The sequence below is a fragment of the Tasmannia lanceolata genome, unplaced genomic scaffold (genome assembly GCF_043159265.1).
Source record: "Tasmannia lanceolata isolate RefF3 unplaced genomic scaffold, GAP_Taslan_0.1 ptg000015l, whole genome shotgun sequence".
Taxonomy (NCBI): Eukaryota; Viridiplantae; Streptophyta; class Magnoliopsida; order Canellales; family Winteraceae; genus Tasmannia; species Tasmannia lanceolata.
In genome coordinates this window covers 33,029,604-33,052,352 of record NW_027518692.1, presented here as the reverse complement: position 1 = coordinate 33,052,352, position 22,749 = coordinate 33,029,604, and the positions used below count along the sequence as shown (strand labels likewise).

The 22,749-nt window shown below is 38.9% G+C and overlaps 1 protein-coding gene across 2 annotated transcripts in view; it reads right to left on the bottom strand.

The window, feature by feature from the left end:
* Window positions 1-22,576, bottom strand: part of LOC143846665 (Transducin/WD40 repeat-like superfamily protein) — a 31,736-nt gene extending 9,160 nt beyond the window's left edge. The window contains exons 1-11 of one of the 2 annotated variants that reach the window (XM_077355157.1): window positions 21,911-22,576; window positions 21,725-21,808; window positions 21,503-21,627; window positions 18,912-18,984; window positions 12,619-12,702; window positions 12,455-12,541; window positions 6,949-7,019; window positions 3,720-3,792; window positions 3,545-3,602; window positions 2,177-2,277; window positions 1,884-2,038 (exon numbers count right to left, since the gene is read on the bottom strand). In XM_077355157.1, the coding sequence (XP_077211272.1) occupies window positions 1,884-2,038; window positions 2,177-2,277; window positions 3,545-3,602; window positions 3,720-3,792; window positions 6,949-7,019; window positions 12,455-12,541; window positions 12,619-12,702; window positions 18,912-18,984; window positions 21,503-21,627; window positions 21,725-21,808; window positions 21,911-22,009 (1,010 nt within the window). In that variant the 5' untranslated portion in view covers window positions 22,010-22,576. The remainder of the gene's footprint in view (window positions 1-1,883; window positions 2,039-2,176; window positions 2,278-3,544; window positions 3,603-3,719; window positions 3,793-6,948; window positions 7,020-12,454; window positions 12,542-12,618; window positions 12,703-18,911; window positions 18,985-21,502; window positions 21,628-21,724; window positions 21,809-21,910) is intronic. The other variant, XM_077355158.1, reaches the window with a different exon arrangement.
* Window positions 22,577-22,749: the final 173 nt, after the last annotated feature.

The window sequence follows — 22,749 nt, the reverse complement described above, 5'->3', positions numbered from 1 at the left end:
ACAAAGAGCCTAGTGCCATTATCAAAATATGGTAGTGTGGATATCAGCTGCCATAATCTTTTGTGCAAACAACAGATGACAAAATATGTATGAAAGGAAACATCCTGGAATGCAATGTTTTTATTAAAATAAAGAAAGAAGGATAGTCTTGGAGAATATCACACAAGATGTAGAATAGAGAGGAGGTAAGGAGTAGAAAGGAAACGAGTTGAAGGATTTGGAAGTCAAGCCCCATGAAATCTATAGCTTCACATATACATGTTTTGAGAAAAAATTACAGTGAAAGCATTAACCGTGGTCCGTGATGGGTCCTAGCATAACCCAAAAACTAATCACTAAAACATAAAATAAACCACTAAAACATATTCATACTGCAACAGCTTTAAATCTCGAACTCGGGGTAAAACTTCCCATAGTAATTCCAACCCAACTCTACTAAGTCAATGATTAAATGGGGAGAGTCAAAGTCTCATTAAGAAATCCCTAAAAAGAAGTACCAACACTTTCCCCCTCTCCATGTATAAAGCGTGTGTTTACTCTTGGTTATCAACTTGTCTAGTTGCAAAAATATGATTTTTATGAGGAGATTATAGATTCACCCATTTCTCTACTATGAACGGCCCCTTCTAGTGGTTTTATGACTAAAGAACAGAGAAGCTTTATAGGAGGGCTGATGGTTAAATTGCATAATTATTATCTATTATATATATTATATTAGAAAAAGTACAAAAGGTTTCCAATAATCAAAAATCACTAAACAAGTATGGAACACGTGTGTACCTTATGTGGGCTAGTGTGGATATTAGTACGATCTTGACAAAATGGGGTGTCTACAGCTCGGTGGTGAATTATAATCTCAAATGACGAAATTGGATTGAGTATATAACTAGCCTTGATGTGAAAAGACTCACAGTGTGCATTGAGTGTTATAGGGCACTAGCTTGCACCTAGGGGCACTGCCAGGATTTAAATTTAAAAAATGCATGATTTGCTAAATCCAAGAAGGCCCCCCTCTCCATGTATAAAGCATGTGTTTACTCTTGGTTATCAGCTTGTCTAGTTGCAAAAATATGATTTTTATGTAGGAGGTTATAGATTCACCCATTTCTCTACTATGAACAGCCCCTTCTAGTGGTTTTATTATGACTAAACACACAGAAGGTTTATGGAAGGCTGATGGTTAAATTGCAGAATTATTATCTATTTGTATATATTATATTGGAAAATGTACAAAAGGTTTGTAATAATCAAATATCACTAAACAAGTATGGAACACGTGTGTACCTTTTGTGGGCACGTGTGGATATTAGTACGATCTTGACAAAATGGGGTGTCTACAGCTCGGTGGTGAATTATAATCACAAATGACGAAATTGGATTGAGTATATAACTAGCCTTGATGTGAAAAGACTCATAGTGTGCATTGTCAGGATTTAAATTAAAAAATGCATGATTTGCAAAATCCAAGAAGGCCCCACCTCCTAGCCTTAACACCTAGGTTTTCCCTATAAATGTGTGGTCTCTCACATACACGTTCCTCACTCCTTTATTTCATCATAAATCATCTTCCAATTTTTTTTATAAGGTGTATTTAGGTATATGTTGTGCTATTCTTAACTTGTAGTATGCTACAATATATAATTCGTTAATAAAATGTTACAGAGGAACCTGTTCTAAACAGTATACCAAGCATAACATATCTAGACAGCATGATCTGAGTATACATTGCAAATAGTAATTGATAATAGACTGTAAATCAGGCACCATAGCTTGACTAATATATATTATCCACATGGCATAAAACAGATTGGTATCACATATATCATTTCTGGTATAAAATTACTAAAACAAGTTCATATGGTTAACTAGAATGACTCATTCACCTCTGGTCCTTGGTAAAACTTGCACTTGTAGCTTCAGTGGAACCATGTGCCCCAATAATAGAGCGCACACACTGGGCAGTTACACCATCCCATACCCGAATAGCACCATCCTTGGAGGCCGTCACGTACAAGCCACCGGTAGATGAATATCGCACCTAAACAAACAAATATGTCTAAATAAACTTATTATTCAAATGACTTGGATTATCTGCAACATGGACTGTGAATTTTCTGAAATAAAAAGGGTAGAAGGTCGATTCACCGGTTAGATTTAAAGAAATGAACCAACATGCCTGGTTGATAGAACCATTACTATTTATTTCTTGCACATTTGACGATAGGTAACACTGGAAAGTATTGATATCATACAAATGGGCAATTGGATGATCTGTCCCTGTAAATGTGTTAAACTCTCATAATTAGCCAATGAACCAATAAAAGAATAGTGCTGCATGAGAGAAAATTCTACAAAATAATAATGAACTCTTGCCATAGGCAAGGACAATGTCGTTTAATTTGATTTCAAAGAGACAAGATAACATATTTCATGTTTTTTTTTCATGGGCATATTTCATGCTTATACTTTGCACTAAGGCCCTGTTTGGATTGCAAGAAAAACATTTCTGATTGAAAAAAATTTCTTGGGAATTTTTTTCTTTCCACAACTTAGAGGGTAATGACATGGTTATAGTTAATTTAAAGGGATATTGACATAAATTGAAGGCTCCTCTAAATAAAATTTGGAATGAGTTAGTTCAAGTCATCTTTTTTTATGTGTAAAAAGTTGGGACTTCTAGAAATATTTTTCGTTTCTAAACTTTTCTAGAAAACTCCTGCAATATGATTATGGTTAATTTAGAGGGATATTATCATAAATTGAATGTCCCTCTAAAAAGAAATTAACAGGGTTGGTCCATTTATTTTTATTTTTTTTGTGTGTTAAAAAAGTAGGAACTTTTAGAAATATTTTCCTTTCTAAACTTTTCCAGAAAATTCCTGCAATCCAAACAGGGCCTAAATGAAATGGACTAGAAAAATGTATAAGATGGCAATTGGCAACTTAATTGTAACATAGCTATGAAGTTAAGAATCAGAAAATTGTAGTGAAGTAGAAAATGATAGGAAACCAAACGATTTCTGAATTTCATCAACTTGCAATCGGTCTTGTAGCCAGGATCACAAATTTCCTAGTACCTTGCCGGGGGATAGGCAGGACTAGTGCCTGACATAGGCAGGGGGAGATGGATAGGGACTACTAATGGACTATAGGAACGGGGCAAGGGACAGAGAGATTATACCACAGCTTGTGACCGGAGGGATTGAAACTACTAAAGACAGCGGACGTTTACTAAACCATGCGAGAGCCGGAAGGATCTAAAACTCTAGCCTACTGTGAGTACGGATACGGACTATAACACTCTTTCCTACTGCAGGCAAGGAGGAATAAGATAACTTGATAAACTACCTTCAGGTTTGATAGACCAAAAGAAATGGTTACAAAAAGATTTATCAAAGTAACTGTCACAAAATTGGGATGCCAACCAACAACTAGCTTACAACATTATGGTCATTATTAAGTTAGTTATAAACCAATGCCAAGTTGATTTGAGATTCAAAAGTTTTCAAGAAAGAGAAGGAAGAACAGCTAATACAGGAAATACCTGCCAAAAGAAATTCCCCGGATGGATGAAAAGAAACAGACCTCACATTATGGGTATCCTGCGACAATTTTCCCAACAAGACTCATCAAGATTAATATCAAGCAATAACTGTCATTCCAAACTTATAAAACCAAGCTTAATGTATACATAAAAGATATTTATAGAAAATGAATACATGTACGGAGATAGGCGCAACCTGGATAACCCTGAAAGCTCTCTTTGCAACTGTTTTTGAAAAATCAAAGAACCTGAAAAGCATTTAAGGCTTACATTATATTGAATAGGAATGCTCAAGAAGAATGAAGGACGGGTACTAAAAATCCGTACACTAGCACAAGACAAACAGAAGTACTACACAAGTACACATCAACATATGTGTGCGCTACCAAATATGAATGTACATGTGATTGTGTGTGGAGTTAATAAGTGAGGGGACGGATCAGAAGCTCTTCTATCTGGGTTACCCGTGCTCGCCCTTCACCTTGACTGGAGATTGATTATGGTGAGAGCAATCGATGGCTTGATACTGGTAAAATTATCTCACATGAGATTGGAGGTAACTCGATTTTGACCATCTCGGGTAGGGAAGTGGAAGTCTGAATGGACTCTCTTAAAGCATGTCTGATAGGGAAAAAGAAAGACCACAAAGGATCTTTAGAGGACCTCTCCCTATGGGCACAAAAGTTTTGGGATATTCCATCTCTACAATGCCCCTGTATCTTGGCGGACGATGAGTTCCTATTTATGTTTGAATCAGAACTGCAGGCCTCTCATATCCTCACCAAGGGCCCTAAGGCTCTGGGAATCATTTGCTCTCCCTCTCACCGTGGAATAGGGAATTTATTCATGGAGAGGATCCTTTGTGGGCTTCTATGGTATCCAGTTACACGTTTGGGCTATATCTATAGTGGAGGCTATAGGGAGTCTTTTTGGTAAGGTCCTGGAAACAAAGATGGAAGGCAGTCATCAAAACTATATGAGTTTTGTTTCGGCCAAAATCTTAGCCCCCGATGGAAATTTTCAGGTCCCTTTGTTAAAATTAGGATTCTAGATCACGTCTATTCCATTAGGATTGAAATCCCGGAAAAATCAGACGAGTATTCTTTGACTAAATCCCCTTTGGGTCCTGCTGGTTTGGACATCTCAACATCGTCCCTGGCTGAAGGCCATTTGAAACCTCTGGGATTGCTTTCCGGCAAACTCTAGGCCCCCTGCAGAATTCAAATTTTGAATCGGACCAGAGCATGCTACCCAAGGTCGGATCTGACAAAGGTCTTGAGATTGCCGTGATGGGACCTGGAAGCAAGAGCCTTACTCAATCCTGCCTTTCTCTAGTAGGGTCAGAGTCAATCGACCCTCCTGCCCCTAGACGGAAAGTTTCGTGGCTGGATCTATCCACCAAGATGAGCAAAAAAGGTGGTTACCAAGTAAGAGCAAGGAATATTTCTTCTGGCGAGACCAATCTTGGTATAAAACTTAAGGCGAGGGTGGCAAGATCAAAGGAAAAACTTTGTTCAACCTTTCTGGAGAAGTCCTCAGGAGCGATAAGGGTGCAAAGCAATAGTCGGTTTCCAAAATCTCTTAAATTAATCACCCACCCACCCAGGGTTGGCTTCACCTGCGGCTAATTCTCTATAAATTCCCCCCAGTCATTAGAAGACTTTGGCTGTTTGGATGGGGGGACCCACCTTCTAGTATTTTCTGCTGATGAGAGGCCTTTAGGTTAAATTGCAAATCCATTATTTTTTGGTAAGGGGGAAGTGGGCCATATATTTTCCCTGTGAGGAGCACACTACCCTAAGCGACCTGTCACCATGATCTGCGAACACTACTCTTTATTTTTGCTTACTTATCTTTACTATATAGGGGGATTTTTAAGACTTCTAGGGCATCCTGGGTATAGAGTCATGAAGAGGAGTAAGAAGCGCAAAAGTAAGCTTTTGGAGCCTCGAGGTTTTCTGGGCAAATTTCTCTTAACCTCAATCAAGCAGATATGGATAACGAATCTTCTTCGTGCTCTAGAGGTAGGAATATAAGATTATTCATGGAGATTCTGGTTCTAGAAAACATCCTCAAGAGAATTAGGTCGATGACCTACGACAAAGAGAGGGCTTCCATCAATGATCCAACCCACAAAGAGATGTCGGGAGATCTTCTCCGAAAGCAGTGGAAATTATTTAAACTAGAAGCTGAAGATCGTCCATTCACTATGTACGAGCTCTGTGGGATGGACTCGGTCAAGGGTACCCATTCGCCGTTGTACAAACACCCTTTCTTCAAACTGCTGTTAAGCGAAGAAAGGGATGCGAGACGGCTGAATTGGGAAGACAACAAGGTGGTAGGTATCCGGGTGGTGGAAGAGAGGATTGCCAACCGAAAAAATCCTGAATTCTTGGATCGGATTTCGTAGCACCTTCTCATTGACATGCCGGATTTCCAAATCCAACACATAATGGAGGAGTTGGAGAAGTGCTCGGCATAGGTGAGCCGGCTGAAGATCTAATAGGGCTTTTTGAAGGGAGGAATGAGGATGTAGAAAGAATCATTTGGAGTCTTAAAAAGAAGATTGTTAATGGAATGATGAAGGGAAGAAAAGATATGTGATTGGATTTTGCTTTGTTTTAATGATTTCTTTTTCCTGGTCCTGGGTATGCCCATTCCAGTTCTCTTCGATATTCTGTAATGCAAGAGTGGACTCCTGGTCCCAATGCTATTCCAATATCAATGAAATATGTCATTTTTCAAAAAAAAAAAAAAAAGAAGTGAGGGAGCCTTAAAGCTCCCAATGAGTGGCATCTAGCTACTTTTACAATCACTCATAAGTGAGAGACCTAATATGAGAGGTTCACAACAAAACATCTACTTGTAAATTTAAAAAATCCACCTCTTGTGAAAAGATGGACAACCCTTAGAACAATAAAGAATGGTCAGATCATTGGTCATGCCCCGGGAACCCGGGGACGAGATATTTTATAAACAAGACAGTCATTTCTATCATTTGAACATTGACCAACAAAAAAGGTTTGCCCTTTTGGACCATCATGGAAACCAGCACGAATTAAAAAAAATAGGACTTCCCCCGAAAGAGTTGTGACGAAATAGAAATGCCTCAATCTTCTCTAGAGACTCAGTGCATATTGAAAAAGCATTAGGCTCCACTTGTGGTACAATGCGTGCATGAACTTGTCCCATTGTGGAAATATAGTGCTTCTTTTAACAAGCTCTAAGCATCCAGAAAGATAAGTAGAAAAAGTAAGTCTACCATCAGTCTAAACTTCCATTACTATAGTATGCTCAAGTTATCAATTATAATAATCCACCCCATATGATAATAACACACTCAACAAGATATTCTGAAAAGATGGCAGAAAGAAAGACATCAAAGTTATGAATGAGAGTTGTACTTTATGGTGTGATCTTTTGCCCCGGATATCAATACAGTACTTTGAGGATGGAAATCCAGATCATTGATCGGCTGCAATTGTATTAGTAGTGGTTTAGACTAAATAGTAATATTTCCAACAGCAGGAACTAGAGTCACTTGAATACATTGGCATCACCGTATCCAACAGAAAGAAAAGTGTATTCCAGTATATATAGAACAAAAATAAACCATTTATAAAGATCATCACACTGACATAAAAAATCTAAGAGCATAAAAAATGCAACAAGCAGACACCCTGACTATGAATTCGGTGTCAGCCCAGATTTCTGAAATGTGGACCGAAATTTCAGCCATTTCTATTTTTTCCGAATTTTATTGGTTGTTCCAAAATTTCGGTTTCATCCACTTGCCGAAACGGAAATTTTAAACCTTGCAACAGACCGAAAAATCATGTCCATTGAGAGTACTAATTTGCAGCAGAAAACTGCACTCAATAATCTAACTATAAACTGAGATGATGTGGTTATATTTAAAGGCTGTTGTTAGACAAGCCCAAATAATATACAAATTTACATCACACTGGACATGGAGATGTGTCAGTGTTAGAAATATTAACTACTGCACACAGACCCACAAACAGATCCAACACTATTTTAATGTTTTTATAATAGAACTTAGGAAATGTACGTAGAAGAAAATATGAAATTCAGAATACTTTATGGGAAAGGTATTCTGAATCTTCCGGGACGATAAAGGAAACATCATCCAATCCTCTTTGGGTCTAGCAGGGATTTGCGACTAAAAAACGAGGTGGAGGTGAAAGCTCTTCTTTGGGGCCTCAAATGATTCGCTCAACACGGATCTGGGCCATTAATCATCGAAGGTGACTCAGAAAATGCCTTGGGATGGCCTGTGGGTAAGGCTCCTGGACATTGGAAGCTAGCTAATATTATAGTGGAGATTCGCGACCTTTACGCAGGGTGGTGAGGCCTGATTTCAATCACATGAAGTGGACTGCTAATGTTGCGGCTGACAGACATGTTGTGGCCTCACATGAACCATTATATCCTTCTTGATTAAAACAAACTGAATTAAAAATGACTGTAAATAATAAAAGGAAATGATGACTCTCCAGGGGAACATAGAACAATATGATACGAACAATGAAAATCGACCAGAAAAATAACGGGCAAATGAGCCCAAATAATCAAAGAACGAACTACAATACTACATGCCTTTGGCTTTGATACCATGTTAACTAACCAACTTCTCCAAAAGCTTACGCTAAAAAAAGCTTAAGCTGTTGGAAGAAGGGCGTTATTTATCTTTTATACTTTAACACTACAAAAGATCCCATGGTTTCCCCACGTGTCAGCTTTCTTGTGGATGATAAAAAGATTGATGTAAAAGGAGGTCTACAACCACAATTAACAACTATTGGCTAAGGCTTTATAACAAAAAACAGTTAATGACCAATGGGATTTGATTCAAAGCATTAATGGCCAATGGGTTTCCATTCAATGCATTAAAGGTATCCAAATTGAGTTAAGTTGATTGAGGCCTTGAAAACAGCCCCAAAAAGGTGTCTCCGTCATTTGAGATGGCAACAAGAAGTTTGTTGGAAGGTGAAAAGCTAAGTCGCGTGGCTTCTATGCTGTGCAAAACTAGGGTTCAAAGTTTACTTTTTGAGAATTTAAGAGCATAAAATGGAATTTAGATCAATAACAACAAAAACATACTCATTTTCAAAAGAAAAAAAAAAACAACAACAGAGACATACATTCCCAAAACAAGTTAAACAAGGGTAAGGTATTCATTAAAATTCTGAACTATAGATTTCATTCATCAAATAAAAATTAATTTAGCCCAATGTAGGTTACAAACAAGTCCATAAACAAAACAGCCAGCTAATGGAAAAATAAACAATCTCAAATACAGTATCACATAATTGGATCTATGATATAAACCTAACTATAGCCCAATCAACATCTAATGAATGGAAGGGAATACTGGTAGATGATGTGGTCAGGGCAATAAGGGTGTCAAAGTTTAAAGGGGAAAGGTTTACAGAGTAGGCTGCAGAAAATAGAGATGGTAGGATCCACGCATAGGAGCGGTGTGCTGGGCTTCATGCCTTGGTCGCCTTGATGTAGAAGGCCTCAGAGAGAGAGAGAGAGAGAGAGAGAGAGGGGGGGGTTGCTCTCAGCCTGAAGTAATATGAGGTGGGGAGAAGTAATATGGAAAGCGAGAAAAATATGAGGAAAATAAAGGGGAGGAAATAGATGGGCTGCGACAGCTATAGCTAGGGTGAAAAGGAGATGTAGTGATGCTGTAACAGCAACTAGAATATGGAAAAAGAAGAAGAATGAAGACGTTGTCCTGCATCAGAAATCACTAAATCAGGGCAAAAACGTGAAAAAAAATATGGTTGAAAAGGGGGCTGGGGTGGCCGCCGGGGTACACCAGCCTTGAAGGAAAATAGGGGGATCGAAGAGGAATGTAAGAGAGAGACTGTAGTCCTTTCGGACAAGGTGTTATATTTTGGTTCCTGTTTCGGTATCGGTTGCAACAGAAATGGCAACATTTCGGTTTCGGTTGGAAATTTCAGTGGAAATCCTGTAAAATCACGAAACATACAGAAACATATCCAAATTCACGAACATACAGAAACATATCCAAATGATAGAATATGCAGATGAAACTTTAGGAAATGCTAGAAGAATCACAAATACACACTTAGAAACCATCACATGACAACCATCCATAATGGTTTATCATCAAACACCTAGTGACATGCACTGGTGCACATGTCTAATAATTCTGTATAAATATTTATATGTAACACATGCTTCATATTTCGCATGCAAATCAAATAAATATAATTATGTAACACATACTCTTACAATTTCAGTTTCGGTATGCATTTTGATTTTGGTATGCATTTTGGCCATTTCAGTTTCGAGAGGTGAAGATGGGGAGAAAGAGAAGAAAAGGGAAAGAAAAAAACGAAAGAACAGAAGGGAGGGGAGGAAGAAGGAATAGAAGAGAATGAGAGCGGGAGAGAAGGCTGTACCTTGGACGCAAGCGGGAGGGAGGGTTCTCTTGTCAATTACTTTAGTGATGAGTTTGAGCTTGAATAAATAAATGACACTAAATCCAAAGAAAATCTTAAATAAAAGAAAAAAAATAACATTTGTCCAATATAAAACAACTGAGTCTGATTTCTAAGATTGTTGAATCATATTAGTTCCCTCCGTATAAGAAGAATTTGATTTCGTTGAGTAAATGTCTGCAATGTGCCAAACCAAGTCCTTGTGAAACCTTCGTAACTGTACCATATCTGGTCACAAACACTCGATCAGAGAACGTCATCACCAACAAACTAGGTAATGCCAGCGAATTCCCGTCATTTGAACCTCCATGTCATAAACTTCGAAAGATAATGAAGTGACAATGATAGGTTCTGGCAAGTCTTCAAGGCATGGATGATGATAGACTACAATCATGAACTAATCCCCAATACAGTAGAAGTGACTTCTCCGGTGCCAATAAATGGCCACCCCATTCCTCTTAATACTTCGTTGCAATCTCTCTAACACCTCCGGGACTTTTCGCTTCCCAATTCTGTTAACAATAGCCCTCACCCCAAAGTTTTAAGATCCTGCATACCTTGCTTTTCCAGCTACAAGAGGCAGGTGGCCTCATGATAATGCTGTTATAAATGGTCTCACGGAAGCACAGAGTAAAGTAGCAAGATATGATGAATTCTACAAGCCCAATTCATTAATTTTGCAATAAAATGGGGGACATTCTCTACTTTAATTGCTCAGCGGGATGTGAAAAATCCAAGAAATCCAGTTTTAGAATCGTGGTGATATCATGGGAGAGATACTCCTAAGCTAAGAGATGTAGTTTATAAGATTCATTCTCAATCCATTAGCACCTCATCAGCAAAGTGGTGTTGGAGTACATGCAGTTTCATTCAATGTGAAGAGAAATAGGTTAACTTCACTAAGGGCAAGCAATTTCGTGTTTATTTCATTCTAATTTGAAATTGATTTCAAGGTATAGAAATGAAGAATGCATTAAAGGTGCTCATAGGAATCGGTGAATTGTGATACTAATCCAAAGGTTCATACTATTGATGACGCTGTGGTTCAGTTAGGTGATGCTACATGGCCAGACATCGATGATGTAGCCACTTTGAAGTCAACACTTAAGGATTCAACGGCATATTTCATGGCCTGGGTCCTGTTCTGCCAATAGATTCCAGTATCTTGCTTTTCCACCATCACTAGCACCACAATTCGACAGTTGCAATATGCCTTCTTCATTTTTTGCAAGAAGTGCTCAAGCAACTAGAAGTAGCTCAGAGTCTAGGAGGATGCAATAGAGATATGAGTAATGCAGTTAATGGTTCCAAGGGAAAGATGCCTATGACATAAGTGTCGCTTTTCTCACCGTTCCCTCTTCTTTCTTTTTTTGAAGGATACCATTCCCCCTTTTATCATTTGGTTTTGCTAGACTTGCTTTTTGTGGCTTAAAGCCTTCAATTGTTATGTACTCACATAAGTTTTTTTTTGTTTGTCATGCGGTTTGGTTGTTTGGAACTTTGTTGTCACTTCAACTCGATGTTTAATGCTAAAAAATGACAGATATTTTGGTCCTTCTAGAACTTTAAAGTTGGTTGTCATTATGAATGCGTTTGCAGGGAATACCATAAGAATTTGGTTAGTGATATGTCAATGGTCATCATTTTATATTTTTGTTTACGTCAATGGTCATCAGGAAATGATATGTATTGGTGCTTTTTTGAGATCCCAATTTTGAACTCATACTTGTAGTTATATTTTTCTCTCAAAAAATGTCTTAAAACTTAAAATGCTTCAGAAATTTTTAGTAGAACCCTGTACACAGTTCTCGTACCCATGCTTGCTTCTAGTAACTATGATTTGGTCCATAACCCAAGTGTTCGACATCATAAATGAACTAATTTTTCACTTGAAATTTATAGATACCATGTTTTAATATTTCTGAACATATCAAGTAAAAATAACACAAAAGTGGAGGCTAACAGCTTCAACAAACAAAGGCGCAATAGAATTCCCCTCACGCACACTACCCACACCAACCACAAAATCCAAAGTATGATTTTTAATTTTTGTTATTCATCAGATCAAATTAATTTTTAAATAAAAAGACTTCCCCCGGAAAAGACTCCAATATATCCTAATGAAATACAGCTAGAAAATTTTGATGGAATGACATAGACAAGAATATTAATACCATAAATTATTTCATACCTATGCCAATTATGTTGTTGCTATTCAAAACAAAAGCAACATGGGATATTGCAGTGTTCTCACTAGACAAAGTCCTTACCACTAATACTTAAAGAAAATGCATAATAATACAACCAGATAGGAACTGCAGCCTAGTTTGATGTTTAAGGACACCCATTATGAAAATCATTCCGGCATTGAAGTAGTAGATTTTTTTTTAATGGCTTAAAGAAGTAGATATACTTGTAAATGATCATAAAATGTCCGGATAACAGGTCGAACAGGGCCATCTCTTGCATCTGGCAGCATCATTTGCTTGACTTTCGAAATCTACAAGACAAATCAAGCATCTATAAGTTAAGAGCCAGGTGAAACTCAGAATTTACTGTGGTAGTTGAATCAACAACCTCAAAGAGCTTAATTGATGTGTCTGTACTCCCAGTTGCAACAAATCGCCCATCAGGACTAAATCTTGCACATCTAGCAACATTCTACAAAATTTAACTCACATAGGTTATGCCATTCTGGAGCAATAAAATTATCAAAAGATGTCAGTAAAAATAAAACCACATATACAAAGATTGCACAAGGATAATTGCTAGTTTCCTAAAAAAAATTCAAATATAACATTGATGGAACCTATAATTGAGTGAATAAGGAAGTATAACTCTTGAGGATTGGACAAGTTCTAAAGATAAGAGCAGTCCATCAAATACTATGCAATACAATCACGAAACTTCTACATGATTAACCCAAAGTTATAAACAAAAGCATTTTGCGGTCAAAAATTATCCAATAACCCCTAAAGAATAAACATAGGTTCCATGTCGAAAGGTATTCATAAATCATTACTTTATTACTCAAAGGAAATCAGTTCTGGCAGGAAATCAATCATGAATAGTTTAGTACAATAGATACGTACAATAATGTAATTAGTTGCAAATGTAATTTCATTTTCCTTTTTTTATCTCGCTCCTATTTTTATTTTTTGAGTATCTTCTTCTAATCACATATTGAAATTACTGATCGGTAATACCAATAAATTGATAGGCCATTGTCCTGGTTCAAAACCTGACGTCATGCCCAAACCCAAAAAAAGGAAATATCCTACAATATTTAGTGTGTACTCTCTCTCTCTCTCTCTCTCTCTCTCTCTCTCTCTCTCTCTCTCTCTCTCCTACCAATCTTGAACCCTACAGACCTCATACCACTCAAAGCCTCACAACTGTAGAACATATAGAAGACTGTTGAAGTGTTTATAAATGATAAAGGTGTAAATTTTAAGCTATTGTCTTCAGGAATTCTAATGAAACAGAGTTAGGTGCTTTCCTTACCAGCAATCAACTGTTTCTAGCATTTGAGTCCTACTTACTACTCATACATATTCAAGTGTCCTATTAATGTTAGGTCAAGGGTTCGATCCTGACTTACCTATCAAAAAAAAGTGTCCTATTAGTGTTAGTATGTGCATTGATCAGTTGCAAGAGAAATTTTTGTGGGATGACTCTGAGGAAAGAGAGAGATTTCATTTGGTAAGTTAATAGAAGGTCTGCAAATCTAAGGCCTATGGTGGATTGGTCTCCAGGACTAAGGTTACGAATAGAACTCTTTTGGGTAAGTGGATTGGACAGGTCAGGGAGGAAAGGACTTTGTTGTGGAGCGAGGTCGAGGAGAAGTACGGTGCTAGATTTGGTGGTGAGCATCCAATCGCTGTAAAAGGAACGCTGGGATTATAGTCTTGAGAGATATTAGAAGGGCCTTCCAGTTCCCCTCAGAGGGACATATTTTAGAATTAGAAGGAATCGTGTGAAGTTTTTGTTAGATCTGTTGTGTGGTCAAATACTCCTAAAAGAAAGATTTTCTGACCTGTTTTCCGAGGAGAAGGGGCTCGAGAGGACCATCAAAGACTCCTTTATTAGAGACCACAATGGTAAGCTGGTCTATCCCTTTACACAGGAATTTCTGTGACAGAGAGCCTGAAAGGTCTATCACTTTACGCAAGAATTTCTTCAACAAAGAGCTTGGAAGGGTTGCATTGCTTTTGGAGGTTCTAGAGTCACTTTATATTAAGAATGACAGAGAGGACAGGAGAGTCAGGATCCAGGACTATGAATGAGAGTTTTTGTTCACTCTTTCTATCAACGTCTGATGTCAATTGTGTCTTCCTCGCTAGCGCACAGCATTTGGAGTATTTCGACCCTAACTAGAATTTGTGTGTACTCAACAAAGGATCATTGCGCAGTCATAGAAGGAACATCATTGATCATTACGCCATGTGTATAGAGGCAAGAGAATTAATTGATCGCAACTATATTCATTGTAGGGTAGTTAGAGAGATCTTATCATTTGTGCTTGGTTTGTTAGAAGTGGGTTTTCCCATAGCACATTGCAGATCCTTTTGAAAGGTGGAGTGTTGCCCTTGGCCAAATAGGGGTCCACTTCTGTGGAATTTGGAAGAAAAAGGGTCGGAAGGCGCTCTATAGCCCATAGCTTGAGAATCGGCTCTAGACAGTGTCCTTGACAATTCACTGTGCTGAAATTGATGAATCAGTTCTATGATTATCAAATTTTCTTTCCACATGAACATTAAGTAATTCCAACTATAAGCACTTGCAAGAGTCCTGCTTGACAATTCCCCTCAAATGCAAATCATGAGGCATATTGCTCAGAAGACCGAGGAGCTGACGAAGCGGTATTTTCCACATATTCAGGCGAGTTATGTGGAATTTGGGTTATTCGGAAGGAAAGAAACAATCATTGAAGAGTGTAGAAGGGTATATTGGTCATTAAGTGTATTGTGAGGGGTATTGTAGTCTTTGTATACATGTAACCCTAGTTGGGCTATATATACATCATATTCATGGGAGAGCTCCTTAGTGAAGAATCTCACCATCTTCTCCCTCCCTCTTCTTCTTGTCCTTCTCTTTCTTATCTTCTAACATGGTATCAGAGCAAATATCCTAGGGAAGGAAGAAAAGAAGAAGAATTCTCCCTCATGCCTCTCTCTCTCTCTCTCTCTCTCTCTCTCTCTCTGGTTTGTGTGTGTGCTGCCCCCACAAATCTCTCTCTATTTTTAGCCACCCTCATTTTCATATCTAAATCCCAACTCTCTTGCTACCCTCTCTCTCGCGACCCCCCTTTTCTCTGTTTTGGCGTCAAACCCATTTTTGGGTTGCCGTAAAACCCAAAACCACCAAATCTCTCTCTCCCATTTCTATTTTTCCGTAAAACCCTAGCTCCAATCTTTCCTCAACCCTCAAAACAGTGAATACGTAAACCCCAAGATAAATCCATACCCTTAAACCCTAATCTCTCACCCCAGTTGGCTTCCTAATCCCCAAACCCCTTTTGTAAATACCATTTGTAAATCTATCCATTCCAAAACAAACAAAAAAACAAGGAAAAAAAAACAAGAAAGATCCCCTTTTATCTATTCTTTTCTTTCTTTTCCCATCCATAAGCTCTTTTCTTGGTCCTTTTATAAATCTCTCTCTTTCGTTAATCCATACCCTTGTTGGGTTCTTTCCCTTTCTTTTCTAAATCTCAGTCCATATTTGAGCTCCTTTTGAGTTTCCTAACCCTCCTTCTTTATGGTTTAAATCCTCCATTCTTTATATTTTGAAAGCTTCATCCCCCCTCCACTCCATCCATCTTTGTCTTAGTTTCGTTTTATGGCGTTTGTGTTGATGTCAAAGGCGCACGCCAAGTGTTTGATAAAATGTCCAAGAGAGATGTGGTGCCTTGAGAGTATTCTTTTCATTGCAAGTTGAAGGCCTTTGGCCTCAACTTGAGGAGGAGTGTTGAATGATTCCATGGATGGAGTGTTATCTTGTTGTTGTCGTGTTGTAGTGTTGTCGTTTCCGCATGATGTAGTTTCGTCTTCTTTGTTGGTACGACTCCTTTATGTGATTTGTGGGTTGGTTGATTTCTTCTTCGTGTTGTTCGTTGTTTCCTTCAGCTTAGTGTTTGTTGTTGTCTCGTTGGCGGTTCCGGGTTGATGTAGGTGACCCCTTTTGTTGGTAGTTCGTTGGTGACTTATTTGTGCATTGATAGTGGTGATTTGGTGTTGGCGTATGTGGTTGTCATTGGTGGTGAGTTGCTGGTGGCGTTTATAGTGAATTTGCAGTTGGTATTGTTGGTGGTGCGCTGTTGGTGGATGATTCGTTGCGTTGTTGGTGGCCTCGTTCTTGTTGGTTGTTGTTGGTGCCGTTTTGTTGGTTGTATTGTAGGGGGGTGGTTGATGTCGTCGGTATTGAACGTTGTTGATGAGTTCTTTATGATGTGTTGTTTAGTTGGTTGGTTGGTTGTGGTTGGTTTGTTATCATCATTAGTTGGGTTGGTTGTGGTTGATTTTTTGTTGTTGTGGATAGTTGTTGGTGGACTTGCTTTGCAAGTCGTGTTTGTTGATGCTTCTACATGGTGAGTGTAGTTGCTTGGTGTAGTTTTACGCCTTTATCGTTGTAGTGGTTTGCGTTGCAATCCACATTGGTGGTGGCTATATGCCCGGTCATTTGTGTTGCATTCAGGCTTGTTATTGTTGGTGGCTATATGCCCGGTCGTTAGCGTTGCTTTCGGCCTTGTCGTTGTTGGTGGCTATGTGCCTAGTTGTTTGCGTTGCATTCAATCTTGTCATTGTTGGTGGCTATATACCCGGTCGTTGGCGTTGCTTTCATCCTTGTTGTTGTCCAGACGACGTGTTGTTTGGTTGCCGTGTGCCCCTTTGTTGAGCGCTAGTTGTTGATCGTTGTTATGATGGGCTGATTTTCTATCACCCTGTTTGTTGGTTGGTTGTTGGCTCTTCTCACCTTTCTGGTGGTTGAAGTTCTTCTATTGGTGATGTGTTGTTCTACTGATGTATACTCACGGTGCTTTGTTGTTGTTCGTTGTGCGCGCCTTTGGTGTGAGTATTTTGTTCGTGCTTCATTGCCATTTACCTGCCGAGGCGCCTCCGTTCCATACTTATTGTGTGCAGATTGATAGTCGTGTAGATTCTTTCACCTTCGTAAAATTTTTCTAAAGGATTCATTAGCCGACCCCAACTAGTTTGGGACAAAGGCTTACTTGAGTGGTGTTGAGTTGAGATTTGATAGCCACACTCTGATTCAGGGGAAGGCCCTATAACGATCGCTCTTACGGCTGATTTAGGGGGAGCTCGTTGTTTTGGTAGTCATCTCGTTGTTGTACTCATTGTGGCCATTGCTCTTTTTTTGTTATGTCTTTCATTATGTATTCACCACACCAGCTTAAGGGGGAGTGTTATACCAAGCAGGGTGTGTATGGGACTATTGCTTATTGCCTTTTTTGTTGTATGGGTATTATAGTTGTTTATTAGGGCTGCAACTCGGGTCGGGCGGGTCGGGTTTTGGAGAACCCAACCCTACCCGAGAAATATCTCGGGTCGGGTCGGGTCGGGTTTTTTTTCGAAAAACCCACGATTCCCAAACCCGGCCCTACCCATGATAAATCTCGGGTCGGGTCGGGTTTTTTCACGTTGACGCAAATTTTTAAGGAAAATTCTTGTTTGGCAAGGCAACTCAACTCATAGAAGTAGAAATTACACTCACAGTACACTTGAATCAAACAATGATGTAATTACACTCACATTACACTTGAATCAAACAATGCTGTAATCAAACAATGTTGTAATTACAATCAAACAATGCTGAATCAAACACTTGAATCAACTCAACTCATAGAAGCGGAAATTACACTCACATACAATAATAGTGGGTGCGTGGATTTTTACTTTTAACTTTTAACTAACAATAGAAAAAAATGTACATACTATAACTTATGTAACTCGGGTCGGGTCGGGCCCCTTCAAACCCGGCTCGACCCGAGATTCATGCGGGCTTTTGAATGCTCAACCCGGCTCGACCCGAAACCCATGAAACCTGAACCCAACCCAGGCTATTTTCGGGTCGGGTCGATGCGGGTCGGGTAAAACCCGGCTCGAGTTGCAACGCTATTGTTTATTGTAGTTTTCTTTGTAACAAGCTGGAGTTCTATAGTATATACACTTCAGCTTGAGGGGGAGTGTTGAAGAGTGTAGAAGGGTATATTGGTCATTACATGTATTGTGAGGGGTATTGTACTCTTTGTACACATGTAACACCTAGTTGGGCCTATATATATCATATTCATGGGAGAGTTCTTTAGTGGAGAATCTCACCATCTTCTCCCTCACTCTTCTTCTTCTCCTTCTCTTATCTTCTAAAAAGTCTTCGAATGTGTCGGCAAGAATGCTACACCATTCAACAGCATATCTTCTCTTTGATAGTGTAGTAGGTTGAGTTCTCTACGACTTCAGAGATGTCTCTGAATATACTCTTGCATAGGTCTTGGGTTGATATTAAATCGAGTTTTTTTTTTTTTTTGTCCACAAGAAAATCATCTCTAAGGTGGGTGTCTCCTCCCCTAGTTTTGTGAAGCGTAATTTTAATGGATCGAGCATTTGGCATCTATGGTCGACGGGTACGGGGGTCTCATCTGGCATACCAAGAGAGCTTTCTTAGTCCTGATTGGTCATTGATGCAAATAATGCAAAGGTGTAGGATTTATTGATTGGGATACGCTCAGTTGAGAACAATGATCATGATTGTCTGATTGTGGAAGGTGATTCTCTCAATTGGATTCGTCGTCCAGGAGACAAATTACCCTTAGATGGTCGGCATGACGGAAATCAGCATTTAGTACATACCTTATGCTCTGATACATGTCTAGTCTCATGCTTTGGGAAACTCTTCGAAGAACCTTTTGTATCCTGCACAGCACTGATTTGAACAATAGCAAGTAAGAAATTTGGTTTCACTAATCAAAACATGGTAGACTATATCAACAATTAGGAGCAAACATGTACCCTGAGTATTGATAAAAGGAGCTTGGTATTAACTACAAAATATTTAAATAATAAAACAAACGCACCAACATATGCGTGGCCAGAAATAACAAAAGAGTGGCATCCCTAACCACAATGTTACGATCCTAAGTGGCGGCTTGCCTAGGTATGGGACTAGGTATGGGACTAGGTAGGACCCAGCCTGCTATGGGACTGGTTTAAAGGGCCTAGCCTAACGTGTTCCATTAGTTCTGGAGCTTTTGACATATTGGATAGGTACCTAACATTTGGTATCAAAGCAGCCATCATGTCCCGTATTCGAGTCACGGAAGGGGCGACCTATGGCAAGGACTACATAGAAAGAGCTAGATGGCATAAAAAATTCAGAGTGAAAGCCGGCAGAGTGAAGTTACCATGGAGTGGGCCGGCTACCTGGAAAAAAAGGCTAAACTAAACGTCACCACAGAGTGGGCCGCTGAGGACAGTGGATGCGGAAGCGTGATGAAATGATACGGTCCTAAGTAGGGGCCTACCTAAGTATGGGACTAGGAGAGGCCCATCGTGGTATGAGACGGGTTTAAATGGCCTAGCCTAATGCGTTCCATCAGTTCTGGAGCTTTTGGTGTATGGGTTAGGTACCTATCACACAAACATATACAATAGAGCTTGTAAAAAATAATATGACTAATAAATAGGAAATAAATGAATCATCAGATGGTATCAGCCTATTAATGACATAAATGAAATCATGGTTTTAAATTCCCCGAAACGACCGAAATGTTTCCATTTCCATCCCCACCGAAACGAAATATATATGATTTCTATTCCGTCATTATTTCCCCGGAATTTTGACCAAAATTCCTAAAATTTGACCGAAATTGTCAAAACAACGAAAAAATGGAAAGATGTTATTATTTGGATGCTCTGGTGAGAAGAGGCGACTCGTGCCAAGTTGATGGAGTAAAAAGAGGTAGGGGAAGACCAAAAACAACTTGGGTAGAAACAGTGAGGAAAGACTTGATAGCTATGAACATAACATAGAATATGACCTTGGATAGGAGAGAATGGAAGAAAATGATCCACGTAGAAGAACCCAACTAGAGCCAAGATTAGAGCCGGGTTGATTCCCTTCACCTTCTTCATGATTTTTTCTAAAGGATTCATTTAGCCGACCCCAACTAGTTTGAGACAAAGGCTTTGTTGAGTTGAGTTTAATGTAGAGAATGATATTTAATTTTACCAAGAAGTAGCATGTGCATAAGATGAGTGTAGGGGAGATGCGAATGCTTACATGGATGTGCGGCCACACAAGGTTAGATCGAATTATAAATGAAGACATCCGTAAAAAGGTGGGGGTGGCACCAATTGAGGAGAAGATGAGAGAGCACCGCTTAAGATGGTTTGGGCATATCCAACGCAGGCCTTTGGATGCTCCAGTGAGAAGAAGTGAATCGTGCCAAGTTCGAGTAAAAAGAGGTAGAGGTAGAGGTAGAGGTAGAGGTAGAGGTAGAGGTAGAGGTAGACAGAAAACAGCTTGGGTAGAAACAGTAAGGAAAGCTTGAGGACTAGGAACATAACAGAGAACATGACCGTGGATAGGATAGAAAGAAGAAAATGATCCATGTCGACGAACCCAACTAGTGTCAGGATTAGACTTAGTCAATTTGAGCTGGTTAGAATCCTGTCACCTTCTTCATGAAAATTTTCTAAAGGATTCATAAGCCGACCCCAACTAGTTTGGGACAAAGGCTTAGTTGAGTTAAGTTGAGTAATGTAGAGAATGATATTTGGTAGGCAACATCATTGAACTGTACAACAAAGTAATTGTATCTTATGCATGGGATTTCATATTGGCATGGGATCAATAATACCTCGTAACTCTATGTAGTATTAACATAGAGTTGGGGTTCTTAGAGGGGACTGGTACTTTCTTATACTGCATTACAATTTACGTCTTTATTGACTTTATCATTCTAAACATGCACAACAACGCATGTCACTAGAAGCTCAATGTGATTAAGCCATTATGGAAAGTTTTGTTGCTTGGTGATGGTTTCTAAGTATGTATTTGTGCTTATAATTGGGGGGATTCAGAGTTTTTCTTGACTCAGTAGGCCAAAACGCAGCGGTAAAACCTGGAACGCGGCCAAGGTAAAAAAAATGGAGTCCACGATGACGCAGGGGAGTTTTTATGTTGTGCTAAACAGGAAAGCAAACCCCAGCACAAAAATTCTGACTCTTACATCTATATATTTACGCTCTCTACTTGCTCAGTGCCTACTTCCAACAGTTGCAAGGAAAAAATGTGTTCTGTTCCATTGAAGACTCATAAGCAGTCATTACAGAAATAAATCCAATCTATCAAGTATAATACACTATTCACACCACAATATATTGGGCAGTAAAGGCAAGAAAGAAAGATAAAAACAAATGTTTGTAGAATTTAACAATACCTGAAATCAACATGATTAGCAGGAGCAGGAATCAAGCCATATCCAGCAGGTATTGCTCCTGTCGAGTCGAACAAAGAGGGAGAATAAATCCCCCTAGACACCTCATCTCTCTCCAATGCAAGACCCTGTTAACACCTCAAAACATAAAAAATCCAAGAAACCATCAACAAGAGAAAAAAAAGAAAAAAAAACTACTCAAACTACCAACTCCAAAACTTTAACCTTGGAGACAAGATCAAGAAGCTTGTTGGGAGGGGCTTCTACATTCAATGGTGTCATGGTTGCCGAAGCGACTGCTGTTGCAGCCTGTACAAGGAAATATTTATCAAATCAAACAGATTAGAGAGAAAACATGATGTTAATGACTGAAAAAAGAAGAAGAAAAAGACTGAGGAAGAGAATCCATGCCTGGTTAAGATTCTGATCACGAAGATGAGCGACGATATAGGCATTAACCTGGCGAAGAAGCTTTCCATCTTGCAAGGTCTGTTCCAGTCCTGTCTCCATTGCAAAAATAAGAGCTTAAACCCTAATTCCCTTCAAACCCCATTTTTTTCACAATCTGAAACCCATTTTTCCCTCCAAAACTTAACTTTACTCTATCTTAACCACTTTTCTGTCTTAAATCCTCAGTTTTCACCATCTACGCTAAATTTATCATTAAAACCCTATTCTTTCACCAATCTTCCTTCCAAAACCCTAGTTTTTTTCACCATCTGAATCATATTTACGCTTTTAAATCCAAAAATTCCCCTATCCGAATCAAATATGCAATTTCCAACCCTAATTTTCAACCACATACAACTGTCGCCCTTTCGAACCTTTATTATGCACAATCTAAATAATCAAATTGTGAGCCTCAAAACCCTAATTTTAACTCTTTTCAAATCCTAACATTTCACCTTTCCGGAGCTCCGTTGCTGTTAAAATCTTACTACTATCAGATTTTGTGACGAAGTGATATATATTTTTTCCATTTTTCCTCCCAGGCCACCCGCTCCAGTGTATTTATATCTACTTTTTTACACTAAAAGGCGGTGGCCAGGAAAAGAAATGGTGGAAAATATTTCATTTCCTTTTGTTACCATTTTAAAATGGCTTTTAGCATAATATTTATGTAAATAAGTCGTGTTTGGTGGGTACAAATATAGAAGAGAGAGGAAGAGCATCATTCCAATAAATCCCAGCAAAAAACACCCTTTTTCAAGTTTTTTGCTTGGATTTTGTTGGGAGAAAACAAGCGGACA